The sequence below is a fragment of the Taeniopygia guttata genome, chromosome 1A (genome assembly GCF_048771995.1).
Source record: "Taeniopygia guttata chromosome 1A, bTaeGut7.mat, whole genome shotgun sequence".
NCBI classification, from domain to species: Eukaryota; Metazoa; Chordata; class Aves; order Passeriformes; family Estrildidae; genus Taeniopygia; species Taeniopygia guttata.
The window spans coordinates 68868367-68881500 of NC_133025.1; the positions used below are offsets into that span (position 1 = coordinate 68868367).

The 13134-nt window shown below is 48.7% G+C and overlaps 1 protein-coding gene and 1 long non-coding RNA gene across 4 annotated transcripts in view; one reads left to right on the forward strand and one right to left on the reverse strand.

Annotated features, from left to right (window-relative positions):
- The window catches only part of LOC115493489 (uncharacterized), a 27548-nt gene extending 21775 nt beyond the window's left edge, over window positions 1-5773 (reverse strand). The window contains exon 1 of the long non-coding RNA XR_003958314.4: window positions 5685-5773. This is a non-coding gene — a long non-coding RNA (uncharacterized lncRNA). The remainder of the gene's footprint in view (window positions 1-5684) is intronic.
- The window catches only part of ADA2 (adenosine deaminase 2), a 21105-nt gene extending 14262 nt beyond the window's left edge, over window positions 1-6843 (forward strand). For 2 of the 3 annotated variants that reach the window (XM_030263627.4, XM_002197487.7), the window contains exons 6-10: window positions 524-614; window positions 915-1023; window positions 1953-2110; window positions 2926-3128; window positions 3776-6843. In XM_030263627.4, the coding sequence (XP_030119487.4) occupies window positions 524-614; window positions 915-1023; window positions 1953-2110; window positions 2926-3128; window positions 3776-3884 (670 nt within the window). In that variant the 3' untranslated portion in view covers window positions 3885-6843. The remainder of the gene's footprint in view (window positions 1-523; window positions 615-914; window positions 1024-1952; window positions 2111-2925; window positions 3129-3775) is intronic. The other variant, XM_072923843.1, reaches the window with a different exon arrangement.
- Window positions 6844-13134: the final 6291 nt, after the last annotated feature.

Consider the following 13134-nt stretch of genomic DNA (forward strand, 5'->3'; position numbering starts at 1 on the left):
AGACCTCTCAGCAGCGCTTACTCGCTCTGCTTTGGCACCGTGCCCTCGCCAGTTCTTGCCTCTCTGGCCAGCTTGAGTATGGACACAGTCTGCAAATTGCACTAAGTTTAAGTCTGATAGGGCTAGAAGGAACCTAAATGTAAAACTCTCTTGAAATGCAGTTACTGCCTCACTTCCCAACCAAACAGCCCGGGAGGAAAGAAAAAAAATTTAACATTTTCTCTCGACACTGTGGTGTTCCCTTCCCTGCTTGGTAAATAGGAAATCTGGTGAGCCAGACAAGCATGCCTCAACACAAGTGACAGCAGGGTCTAGCCAGGCATTTCCTGGTCATTCATGGGTTTTGTTTCGTAATATCAATTTTATACTGCTGTTCCTCTAGAGACCTGAAGCTGGTTGTCAGATTCAAGAGCAACTTGCATTTTGGAAATACCCCTGGGGACCCCATTTCACAACTCAAACCCTGAGAAGGCAGGCCCATGGGGGTCAGCTTCTGCAGCGCTTTCTCTCTCTTGCTCTCTAGGATGCTGAATGTTTCCCAGATTAAAGAAGCCGTCCTCACTGCCATGGCACTCAGAGCCCGCTTCCCAGACACCCTGGCAGGCTTCGACCTGGTAACTGTATTTTTTCTGGGGCTTCACATTAACCCCTGGTGGTATAACCACATATATACCGTAGCATATGTTGTATACCAGAGCCAGAACCTCTGCTGCTGTCCTGAAATCAGTGTTAATGATTTGCAAATCCTCCTGCTAAGGATTTTGTTCAGGGTAATTGACAAAATCCCCTGAAAAAATCAGCTCCCTACCCCACAGCATTGTAATTTCAGCACAGCTGGCACCTCATTTATATAGAGCTGTAAGTCCCACCATCTTCCCAAGTGTGCTCAAAAATACCTTTCTGCCTTCCCCCAGGTTGGTGATGAGGATGAAGGTCATTCTTTATGGGACCTGAAGGATGCCCTGACCATCCCATATTCCATGGGGGTCAACTTGCCATACTTCTTCCATGCTGGGGAGACTGGTGAGCATAAGGACTCAAGGCTTGTTATTGCTTTCAGAGACGAGACTGAAATCTTGCAAAGAGCAGAAGCAGCAAGCCTGGCTTGCTTGCTGGCTGTATCAAGAGGATGTGTGGGCATACACATGCACATAACCAGTTTCCCCTATGCTTCTCCCCATATCAGTTTGGGGCTGTGGCATTCCTACATGACCCCTACTTGCTTTTGACTGTAGGTGTCACATTGCTCAGTGTCTTTGACCTGGTGTGACAAGGAGTCACGTGTAGGAGTTGGTGCTGGTAGCTATTTCCCCCTTGGAACAGCACTCACTTCCCATCCACAACAGCAGCAGAGTCCCCCAACCATCATTTTACATTTAAAGGTGAAATAATGTTTGAGCCAGACTTGACTCTTAACTGAACAGGCTTATCAAAGTAACTGATGTACCCCTCATTCCTGGGCCAATGTATTATTATTGGCAATATTATTCAGTCTGCTTTGGTGGGATTTATCCTAACCAGGAGAGCCGTGTGCCTTGTGTGTTGCATGGTGACATCAACAGAACAAGTGTGGTTACCCTGGGGTCCCTTTATAGCCACAGGCAGGAGCGAGCACTTCTAAGCCACAATACATCTCATTCTAATGCACAGGCTACACCCCAATAATTGTTACTTCTCTCCATTGACAAGTAATGGAGTCCAGCATAATTAACTCAGCTGCAAGAGCAACACTGAAACATCTAAAGCCAGGTGAGATGAGTGGGTATCTGCATGCTGGGCAATATCCTGAGCAGATTTAGATCCCTGTTTCACTGAAAATGCAAGTGGAAACTCTGAGCGTGAGCAACCCTCTCACCTCACAAACTGGAACCTCTATTAACAAAATCATCTAGCAGTTTGAGAAGCTTTATTTCCTCACAGCACTTCAGTGACTCTTACCTGTCTCTGCTCAGACTGGCAGGGCACCTCTGTAGACAATAATGTGCTGGATGCATTGCTACTGAATACCAGCAGGATCGGCCATGGACTTGCTCTCATTAAACACCCAGTAGCCAAAAATTTGTCTCTGAAGAGGGATATTCCTGTAGAAGTCTGTCCCATCTCCAACCAGGTATGTGGTTATGTGGCTGGGTCACTGTAAAGGGGTTTACCATTGCTGTGAGGGTCAGCTGGGGGGCACCTACAAGTTTTGATGCACACAGGCTGGCTTAGTTTCCTTTGCAGCACCTTACGCTGCAGTTTGCTATGTAGACATACACTGTGAATATATATATATAAGGAATGTAATGCCAGTCAGCAAAAAAAATAATTTAAATTCCTGTCCAGAGGAACTCGGGAAGGCAGTCCTCCCTAGTGGAGATGAGGCCTAGAGACACAGAGGTGCCTTGAGAGACATAATTGAAAATACTTCAAAACCAGGAGGGCCAGAGGCTGACAAGCTGGGATTGTAACTGGAAGTCCTTGGTTTTGCAGAATTCATAACCAGTGGGAACTCTTTTTCAGCACATTATTGTGGTGCCATTGTCCCCTGGGTGCACCAGAAAGGACACTTTGGGTGGAGATTTACTGATGCGAGCCTTAAGGCTCCAGCTCCAGACACCAGCTCCAGACACCTCAAGCTAAGCACCACAGCAAATGTGTAACCAAAAGACTGTTCCTGAATTGCTCACAGTCACATTGTTCTAAATAAGCACAAGTTATTCACCCTACAGGACTTGATTAAGGTGGTTTATTTAAGAAATTAATCTCCTTGTACAGTCAGTGGAGACAAGCTGCTTCCTCCTGCAGCAGTTCAGAGTAGAAAACATTCTGAACAGTCCTTTGGAGCCCATCCCTCCCTGACCACTACTTGCTGTCACAGGCAGCCGTGGCAGGTGTCCGTGTGACACAGCTGCAGCAATAACCTGTGGTGGTGTTGTCTCCCAGGTCCTGCTACTGGTAGCTGACTTGAGGAGTCACCCTGCAGCTGACCTCATGGCTGAAGGGCACCCCATTGTGATCAGCCCCGATGATCCCCCCATCTTTGGGGCAAAGGGGGTCTCTTATGACTTCTATGAGGTGTTCATGGCCATTGGGGGGATGAATGCTGACCTGAGGACCCTAAAACAGCTTGCACTCAACTCCATAAAGTAAGTTCATCACCTCTCTCACCTTGTCATAGTAATCATAAGGAGACTATCAGCTTTCCCTCCTTGCTTGCATTTGGGTTTTGGCCCCACAGTCTCCTCTGTCACATGAGCTGGGCTTCTGTCAGTCCAAAATCTCCTCTGTGTGTCTCATCCAAAGGCAGGACACAGGGAGTCCAGAGGCTCCTCTACCTGTGTTCTCAATTGCCTTTCTCTGAGTCTGTGCCCCAGTGTATTCCTCCTTGTCCGTTCTTTGTGAACTTACCTCCACCACCTGGTCCTAGGTTTGGGAGAAATTGTATGTCTTTGTATCATTTGTCTATTTCTGCCAAAATTTGACTTGCTGCAGTGTTTGCCATGACTCATCTGGGAAACAGGAAAATGATTAGAATTTTGTTTGTGTGTGTTCAACCCCTTTTTCTATTAACTGGACAGTTCTGAATGTCAAAAAAATAGTTTGGATGTGATGCCCAGGGTCTTCCTGCACATTTCCTGGCTTCTGCCTGTTAAATACCATGTTACTCTTTGTGGTGCAGGCATGTTCTGCAAGGGTTAATCTCTTGCTGCCTCCTGCCTTTTCATTTCAGTGCTGCTCTTGAAATAGCTGCCCCTTGTCTCCTGCCTGACACTGACTTTCCTCCTCCTCACAGATACAGTGCCATGCTACCGGATGAGAAAGCCAAGGCCAAAGAGCTCTGGCAGAAAAAATGGGACCAATTTGTGGCTGACCTCTCTGATAGCTTTCTAAGGGAGCTGTAGAGAGGACAAGGCTCATCTCAGAAGGCATTTGGCAAGCTAGAGTGAGCCAGACTGATTGCTAAGAGGGAGACTGCTTCTTCCGTGTGACCTGAGCAGATGAATGGACGTCAAAGTCTCACCTGGCAGCGGGCGACTCTGCTAAGCCAGGCTTAATGGGCTTAAAGCTAAGAAGGAGCTGCACTATCCTCTGAAACTCATGGCCTGGAGGTAAAAGGGAGCAGTGAGCCTTTAGAGCAACCACAAGAAATCACTCTGCTCAAAAGAGTCAAAACAATTTAAAATTGCCAATGACCAAATCCTGACATCCTTATTCAGGAAAAACATGCTTTCCAATTAGAGTCAGCAGGAGATTGCCAACATGAGGATCTCTAAATTTTGCCTAATCATTACAAAATGCAGACCTTGTCCGGAAACAGCTAAGACAAACATCCAACCATTTGGGCCACTGACCTTCAAGAGAGCAAGGACTGAAAATTACTCTTGTTATGTTTAACCCTGGGCTTGCTGCCAAAATAGCACTGCTAGGTCGAAGAACCAGTCATAGGTCTGATGTCTGCTATTTCAGGACCTACCATGGCTGGAAACAAGCTGGTGGAACTTGCTCCCAGAACATTTAAGACTGGTTGCACAGTGATCATAAAGCCAGAAGAGAGGTGTCTCAGTTGCCAGCAGTTTTCTTACTACAAAGTCTTTTCCTGTCCTCTGGTCAAAAGGAAGGCAAAACACACTTCAGGTTAAGTAAAAAATATCCTGGCTTCTCAGACCCAGCTTGATTAAAACTATCCCCCTGCACAAGGGTGTGTTAACACAGACATTTATAGGAAACACCTTTTGGTTTCAGGGAGTTCACTACCAGCTGTTGCTGCTGAACTCATCGTGCAAATGTGGCTTTATTCAGCCTGTCAGAGAGATTTTCACCTTGGTAGAGAACTGCTGTGGATATCCACAGGGCCCATTTTGACCTCTGTGGTTTCCAAGCTGATTCCCTGTTTTAACATCATCAAAAATATCAGATGGAGAACTAGTTGCAGGGAGACTAAAAAAAAAAAGCCAAAACCAAACCAACCAACCAACCAACCAACCAAAAAACAGAAAAAAGAAATCTGAAGCAGATTGCTAAATAAATTCAGAAAAATCTTTCAGCTCACACATGCCAAACATGCAGCCAGGATCAAAGAGCATCTTTCCCTGACTTCAGTACAATCATGCTGGTTTGCATCAGTCAAGGGAGAATTGACAAAAGTTCCTACTGAAAGACGTCTCCCTCCTCTGAACCACAGACTTGCAAAGGCTGTTGTTTCCTAATCTGACCAGCCTGGGCCAACTGGCTCTCTTTATGCTTTCTGTTAATTGTCTCAAGCAGCTTGGCTGTAGTGTTTATTTCCACTGACCTTGGCTGGAACACCTTAGCAGGAGGTAAACACACTTACTACAGAAGTGGATCAAGCTGCACAGCCCGTGTGCCCTGTGTTAAATCGCCCACAGTTCACAGGCTGCAACTTCATCTCTGGCTATCCCAGAGAAAATAAAAACCAACCAAACCACACACACTGCAAACCCCCATCACAGAACACAAATACAATCACAACAAACTGCAGGTGTGTGCATTGCAGAAGGCAGCAACACAAACCACAGAAATGAAAAAGTGAGAACCCAGTCACACCCCTCACTAAATAGGGGGGTCTAAGTGTCCTACACCCCCAGCCCTTTTCAGCCACAGCTACCTCTACTCCAGCTCTCTCTGCCCACACCCCCAGCATCTTCCTCCGAAGCATCCTGATGCTTTTTTTGCAGACTGACCTCTCCTGGGCCTTGATACAGATTTGGTCCTGGGAAGGAGTTTTATATTGGAGGAGTAGCCAGAGCAGAGCCACCGTCCCTCCTCCTGCATGGGTGTTGCATACAGAGCTCAGACTAAAGTCCCCAGGGTAGGCTTTGGTCCTGGCCAGGTTATAAATGCTGGCTTTGGAAGTGCTTTACTTGTAACACTGCTGAGGAGAACCACAGCAGACGAGCAGAATAGCTGCTGACCAGCAACCCAAAGCCCTGTCACTCTCAGCAACCTGATCTTTCAGCTTTGCTATATGTGGATGGATGAAGATCTTTATTTGCCATGAGTTGATTCTTCCTTAAATAAGCCTCTTTGCTGCCAAGGTGAAGTTAATCATTACAGAACCATTGTGGGAGGAGCTGAGCTCCTCAACACACAGGTTGACCCATTCCCCTCTTCTGCCACAGCAGAAAGCTTTCAGAGACCTCTTGAGGTCCTGAATCAATTTTCAGTTACCTGCAGCCTCCTTTCTCCTCATTACCTGCAGCAGTTGCAGGGGTAGATCTTCCATTTGCCAAATGCTTGCTGGAACCAGTTTACCTGTTGTGTCCAATTGGTTCTGTTGTGCACATGGTCATTTACCTTCTTCACAACTGTGCTGTGATGGGGCCAAGTGCCTGGAGCCACCAGTGTGTGATGTTGTTCAGGATTACAGCAGAATCAGGTTTCTGCAAAAATCACAGGGGTTTAAAATGGTACAGGTCTGATGCAGCCCTCAAAAATGTGAGTGTGGCAGAGGGAGGGTCAGCCTGCCTTACTGCTGGGAATCTGCTCTTCCTTACAGTATGTCTTAATTGGGAGAAAGGTGCAGATTGAGAAGCCCAGGCTGCATCCTTTCCTGTCTAACTCCAGGTGTGCAAAAAAGGAGGAATTTAGGCTGGACCACAGCAGTTATAAAAGATCAATTCATTCAGCTCCATTCAAGCTTTGGGTAAATTTGGCTGCAGGGCTTCACTGAGATTCAGCTTTTAGCAGCACTATTCCAAGGGTTTTGCTGCCAGTCTACTCCCTTTTTCCCAGTACCTTGGCTCCCTGCTCACATTTGTTGGCAAATACATCACATATAATGCTCTCTTGCTTGTCTCTTTCAGGACATAGTCTATAATTAAATTTTCAAACCTGTCTTAATCGTGGGTTTTTTTTTTTTTTTTTTTTTTTTTTTTTTTTTTTTTTTTTTGTCTCCCTGTTAAAAAGAACAGGGGATACCCGGATTTGATGGGAGGTTTTAATCTGGAACGTGCCGTGGAGGGGGATGTCTCACATCACTCAGCCTGGAATGATCAGGGAGCCTGAAATGCATTCTCAGCATGCTGTGCAAAGGGCAACTTGATCTGTAGAGTGAACACAGTGTTAAGCCTCAGTCCTGGCCAAGACACTACACAGGTCCCCTGTTCCCCCTTCCCCAAGCCCCACAGTAGCTGCATCCAGCTCATGGTTGTGTTTTGATACAGAGACCACCTGACAGACAGGATTTGCTAGTGCTGCCTCTCCTCCCACTACAGTTTTGTACCGTCTCTGTGGTGCTTACAGCATGGGAAAGTAAAGGAATGACTGAAGGTTATTTAACCTTGGCATGATTTTAGGAAGGAAATAGAGGGGAGTGAGGAGAAGACTAAATGATCAGCCCATTCTTTTCAAAGAATGTGAATTCTTTTCAAATAATTGCCTTGTGGAGCACCAGGTGACTACAGGGTACAACGTGAGGCTCTTTGTCCAGAGTACTGCTGGTGGGCATGGGAAGAAAGTGCCAGCTTGAGAGAGCTTCCATATCTGAGATGAAAGAGGAAGAGGCAGCCACAAGGGTGGTGGGAGGCTGAGTAGAGAAAACATAAAGAGACAAAAAGAGCCTGCTTCAGTCTCCATCCAGGCTCAGGAGCAAGGAAGGAGAGTAGAAAATTCATGGGAGTTCCTATTACAGTTACTTCAAGCAGCCATAGCAATACCTAAAGCCTTATGGCTGTTATCTTCCCCATCTGTCACTCCCTGTGGCCTCTTCAGGTTCAATTTGTTTAAATGGGAAGTGGATGGAGCTTTGTTTGCAGCACAAGTGTTTGCTGCAGAGCATCCTAGACTGCTTTTGGGGCAATTTAGAGGACGAAATGTTTGCCTCCTGGTCACTCACTGCCAGGAAATGGCTGATCCAGCACTAGTGGTTGCTGTCAAAAATCATGCCAATAAAACAGAGGAGCAAAGTAAGTGGTTGAAAACAGAGACAGGCCCAAGCAAGCAGCTGGATCTATCTGTCATGTGAAGCCTCCATCACTGCAGTGGGACTATGCAGGTGCCAGATGCTAAGCAAAGCCCTCTGCCCATAAAACACAGGCCTGCAGATGCGTTTTCCACCAGCTCCAAATGATTGGCCTGCTTCAGGTTTTCTTCCTATCTAAGTCTCTGAATTAGCCTCTTCACAGGTAGCAGAAGGACAGTTCTTTGCTCAGAAACCTGTAGCTCTAATTGGCTCAGTCGATAATTCCTTTCTTTGCAGGCTTGCAGCAGTTGCAATCACAGCAGGTCTGTGCACAGGTTTTCTGTGCACTGAGGGACAGGTAGGTGAAGGGTCTGGCTCTCAGTTCTCCTGGTTTGTCATTTTTATCAGGTTGCGTCCTCCCCCTTGGTCATTACAGGACAAGAAAGGCATTTTACTTTATTTTCTCAACCTTTAGCTTGTCCATCATTCCATGAGCAGGCTGCAGCATGGGAAGAGGAGAGATAAACTGTGGGGGGAGGGCTGGTTCAGGCCATTAGAGCCTCTGCAGTAAGGAAAGATGGAAGGTATGGGTGCATTCGAGGGGCATGTGAGAAGGTCAGGAAGAGGGGAGTGATGACAGGGCTGTGAGTCCAGGGAAAACAGAGCTGCAAAGTTTACACAGTGACCCACGGGAGAAGGCTGTGGGCAACCGCCTGTTTTGCTTGTCTTAATAGTGAGCTCTGAAAGGGGGTAGGAGACATCCAAGCACGGGACAGGGGAAGAAGAGGGAGTCTCCTGTGGGTGGTGTGAGAAGGGCAGACAGAAGATCCCATGGGGTATTTGGGGTACGGCTGCTGCCAGATGTGCCCGCAGAGGAAATCACCAGGTCCGTCCATGTACAGCATGCGGAATGGGAAGCTCCAAACAGACACGGAGATATTGCCAACGCTTGAAGGGAAAAAGACACAACGAGCATTCAGCACAGGGATGATGGGCTAAAGCCTGCCGGGAGGGCTGGGGCTGGGGCTTGGCAGCCTGTTCCCGGCCGCTGGCAAAGTCCCCCCGTGCCGCTTTAAAAATAAGCGCTCCATCCTGTGGGACAGCCGTTCTTGGAAAAATAAACCCGGCAGCGCTGGCAGCCTGCAGGGGCAAAGCACACGCACACTTTGGGGACACCTCTCCAAGGGCGGACACCCCCAGAGTCCCCTTGGGGGCAGAACAACGCGTTCCTTTCCCTCCCTCCGACCAGACCCCACATCCCCACCCGCGTCCCCCGAGCCGTGGAGCAGGAGCGCCGCCCGCAGGGATGCGCCGGGATAACAACCCGCAGCGGGAGACAAAACCCGCACCCCAAAAACGCCCGCTCCCAAAACCCTACCCCCAAAAAGTCCACCCCCAAAAAACCCATCCCCAAAAACACCACCCCTAAAACCCCCAGCCCTAAAACCCTCATCCCCAAAAACGCCCACCCCCAAAACCCCCACCTCTAAAACCCCCATCCCCAAAACCCTACCCCCAAAAAGTCCACTCCCAAAAACCCCCATCCCCAAAAACCCTCACCCCCCAAACCCCCAGCCCTAAAACCCTCATCCCCAAAACCCTACCCCCAAAAACGCCCAACCCCAAAACCTGACCCCCAAAAGCACCCACCCCCAAAAACCCCACCCCTAAAACCCCCATCCCCAATATCCTACCCTCCAAAACCCTACGCCCCAAAAATGCCCACTCCCTAAAAACCTCCAGCCCCGAAATGCCCCGCCCCAAAACCCTATCCTCAAAAGCGCCCACCCCCAAAACGCCCAGCCCCAAAACACTATTCCCAAAAACGCCCAGCCCCCAAAAACGCCCAGCCCCCAAAAACGCCCACCCCTAAAACCCCCAGCCCCAAAACCCTACCCTCAAAACTCTCCACCCCCCAAAATCCTACCCCAAAAAACGCCCACCCCAAAAACCCCACCCCTAAAACCTCCAGACCCAAAACCCTCACCGCCAAAACCCTGCCCCCAAAAACGCCCAACCCCAAAACCTGACCCCCAAAAGCACCCACCCCCAAAAACCCCACCCCTAAAACCCCCACCCCTAAAACCCTCACCCTCAATATCCTACCTCCAAAACCCTACCCCCAAAATGCCCACTCCCTAAAAACCTCCAGCCCCAAAATGCCCCGCCCCAAAACCTTATCCTCAAAAGCTCCCAGCCCCAAAACACTATTCCCAAAACCACCCAGCCCCCAAAAACGTCCAACCCTAAAACCCCCAGCCCCAAAAACGCCCACCCCAGAAAACCCTACCCCCCAAAACGCCCACCCCTAAAACCCCCAGCCCCAAAACCCTACCCCCAAAACTGTCCACCCCCAAAATCCTACCCCAAAAAACGCCCACCCCCAAAACGCCCACCCCTAAAATCCCCAGACCTAAAACCCTCACTCCCAATATCCTACCCTCCAAAACCCTACCCCCAAAAATGCCCACTCCCTAAAAACCTCCAGCCCCAAAATGCCCCGCCCCCAAAACCCAATCCTCAAAAGCACCCACCCCCAAAACGCCAGCCCCAAAACACTATTCCCAAAACCACCCAGCCCCCAAAAACGCCCACCCCCAAAAACGCCCAACCCTAAAACCCCCAGCCCCAAAAATGCCCACCCCAGAAAACCCTACCCCAAAAAATGCCCACCGCAAAAACCCCACCCCTAAAACCTCCAGACCCAAAACCCTGACCCCCAAAAGCCTACCCCGAAAAACACCCCCAAAACCGCCCACCCCTAAAACCCCCAGCCCCTAAATCCTCACCCCCAAAACCCTACTCCCAAAAACGCCCAACCCCAAAACCTGACCCCCAAAAGCACCCACCCCCAAAAACCCCACCCCTAAAACCCCCAGCCCTAAAAGCCTCACCCCCAATATCCTACCCTCCAAAACCCTACCCCCAAAAATGCCCACTCCCTAAAAACCCCCAGCCCCAAAATGCCCCACCCCAAAACCCAATCCTCAAAAGCTCCCACCCCCAAAACGCCCAGCCCCCAAAAATGCCCAACCCTAAAACCCCCAGCCCCAAAAATGCCCACCCCAGAAAACCCTACCCCAAAAAATGCCCACCCAGAAAACCCCACCCCTAAAACCTCCAGACCCAAAACCCTCACCGCCAAAACCCTGCCCCAAAAAATGCCCACCCCAAAAAATGCCCACCCCCAAAAACACCCACCCCTAAAACCCCCAGACCTAAAACCCTCATCCCCAATATCCTACCCTCCAAAACCCTACCCCCAAAAATGCCCACTCCCTAAAAACCTCCAGCCCCAAAATGCCCCACCCCAAAACCCTATCCTCAAAAGCGCCCACCCCCAAAACGCCCAGCCCCAAAGCACTACTCCCAAAACCACCCAGCCCCCAAAAACGTCCAACCCTAAACCCCCAGCCCCAAAAATGCCTACCCCACAAAACCCTACCCCCAAAAACGCCCACCCCTAAAACCTCCAGACCCAAAACCCTCACCCCCAAAACCCTACCCCGAAAAACACCCCCAAAACCGCCCACCCCTAAAAACGCCCACCCACAAAACCCCCAACCTGTCCCCCTCTCCTCCCCACCAGAACTCTTGGATATTTAATACACTAACTTTTTTTCCTTTTTTTAGCAATGAAATCTCCTCTGCGATAGGGAACAGGCTGGATGTCTCTTCCAGCTCTTTTGCACACCTTGGGAACAGGAAAAAAGGGTCAAAAGTATCCCTACACTTAAAATAAAAGGGACTGACAGACCCCCACATTCCCAAGTGCAGTCCAGTCTAGAGGCACTGAAACCAGCAAGAAAAACAACCTAACTTGCAAGGGGCTGTATCATTAAAAGGCCATAAATCCACGTTAGCAAATACCCTAAGCAGAGATCACAGCAAATCAATCCCATTTGCACTCTGCCAGGAGGGACTGCCTTGGTGGATGGGTGAGAAGCACTCGAGACAAGGCTCCTGTGTTCCTCATTATTTTCAGAATGTCTTTGCCTCTCTCTCTGACTATTTTCCATCAACAAACAATTACACTGTGTAATTGATGCCTAAAGTCATACGTGTTAAACCTGCCCTGTCAAGGGACTCAGGAGATCCTAAGCCCAGTCAGAAAGCAAACAAACATTGTTTCATCTCCATGGATGTGAAATGAACCTTTTACTTTTTCCAGGTTTGGAGATGCTGAATTCAGCATCAAGATTTCTGTTTCAGGTTGCAGGAAAGAGGGATGCAGTCTGTCAGAGTAAAAGTGACCAGAGTTTTAGAGAACCTTATTTATCTGTAGGAAAAATGGTTTGCATAGAAAAGGTTGAGCAAAGGCAGTGCAGAAACTCTAGAGTTCTTAAGGCTGGAAAAGGTCATCAAGTCCAAACTAACTGAGCAGACCATGGCAGTAATTGCCACATCCAGTCATTTCTTGAACACCTCCAGGGATGGTGATGCCACCACCTCCCTAGGCAGTCCGTTCCAATACCTGACCACGCTTTCAGTGAAGAAATTCTTTCTGATGTCCACACCTTGAGCCTACCTATGTCCTCTTGTCCTGTCGCTGTTGCCTGTGGGAAGAGCCCGACCTCCATCTGGCTGTGCCCTCCTGTTAGGGAATTGTAGAGAGTGAAAAGGTCTGTCCTGAGCCTCTCTTCCAGCCCCAGCTCCCTCAGCTACTCCTCACAGAACCCCAGACCCTTCACTGTCGGAATCTGAGGGTATTGGTGATTCCGAGATTGTAGAAAGTCTCTGTCTTTCTGCCCTGTTGCCAAAGAAGAAGCCATAATTTGTCTGTGCTGTTTTCAAGGTTGTTTATTCTGTTTATCTCTAACATGTTCTGCTGCCCTGCCGCAGCTCTGTCCTGCAGGACAGCGTGTGGGGCTCTGCCCCTCAGTGGGATGGTACAAACATTAAATACCAGAAACTACCTGTGCTGGATTTACAATAATGTGCCAATATCTATCATCTACGTTGAACAGTGTGTCCCCAGCCTAAACCAATAGAAAAATGCCAACATCACCAAGAACATGGAGGTAAGGAAGAAGAAGGAGGAAGAACAGGATCAGGCCCACTTTCCTCCATCTTAGAACTCCTGACCCCCATGTACAAAGTAAAACCCCCCCTGTACAGGTACTAAAACCCCCTTGTACAATACTAAAAAATTTTTCCCTCTAATTTGTGACTACTTTTACTATACCATCTAACTCTCTGTGACCGCTTGTTCCACCTTCAAAGTTGGTAAT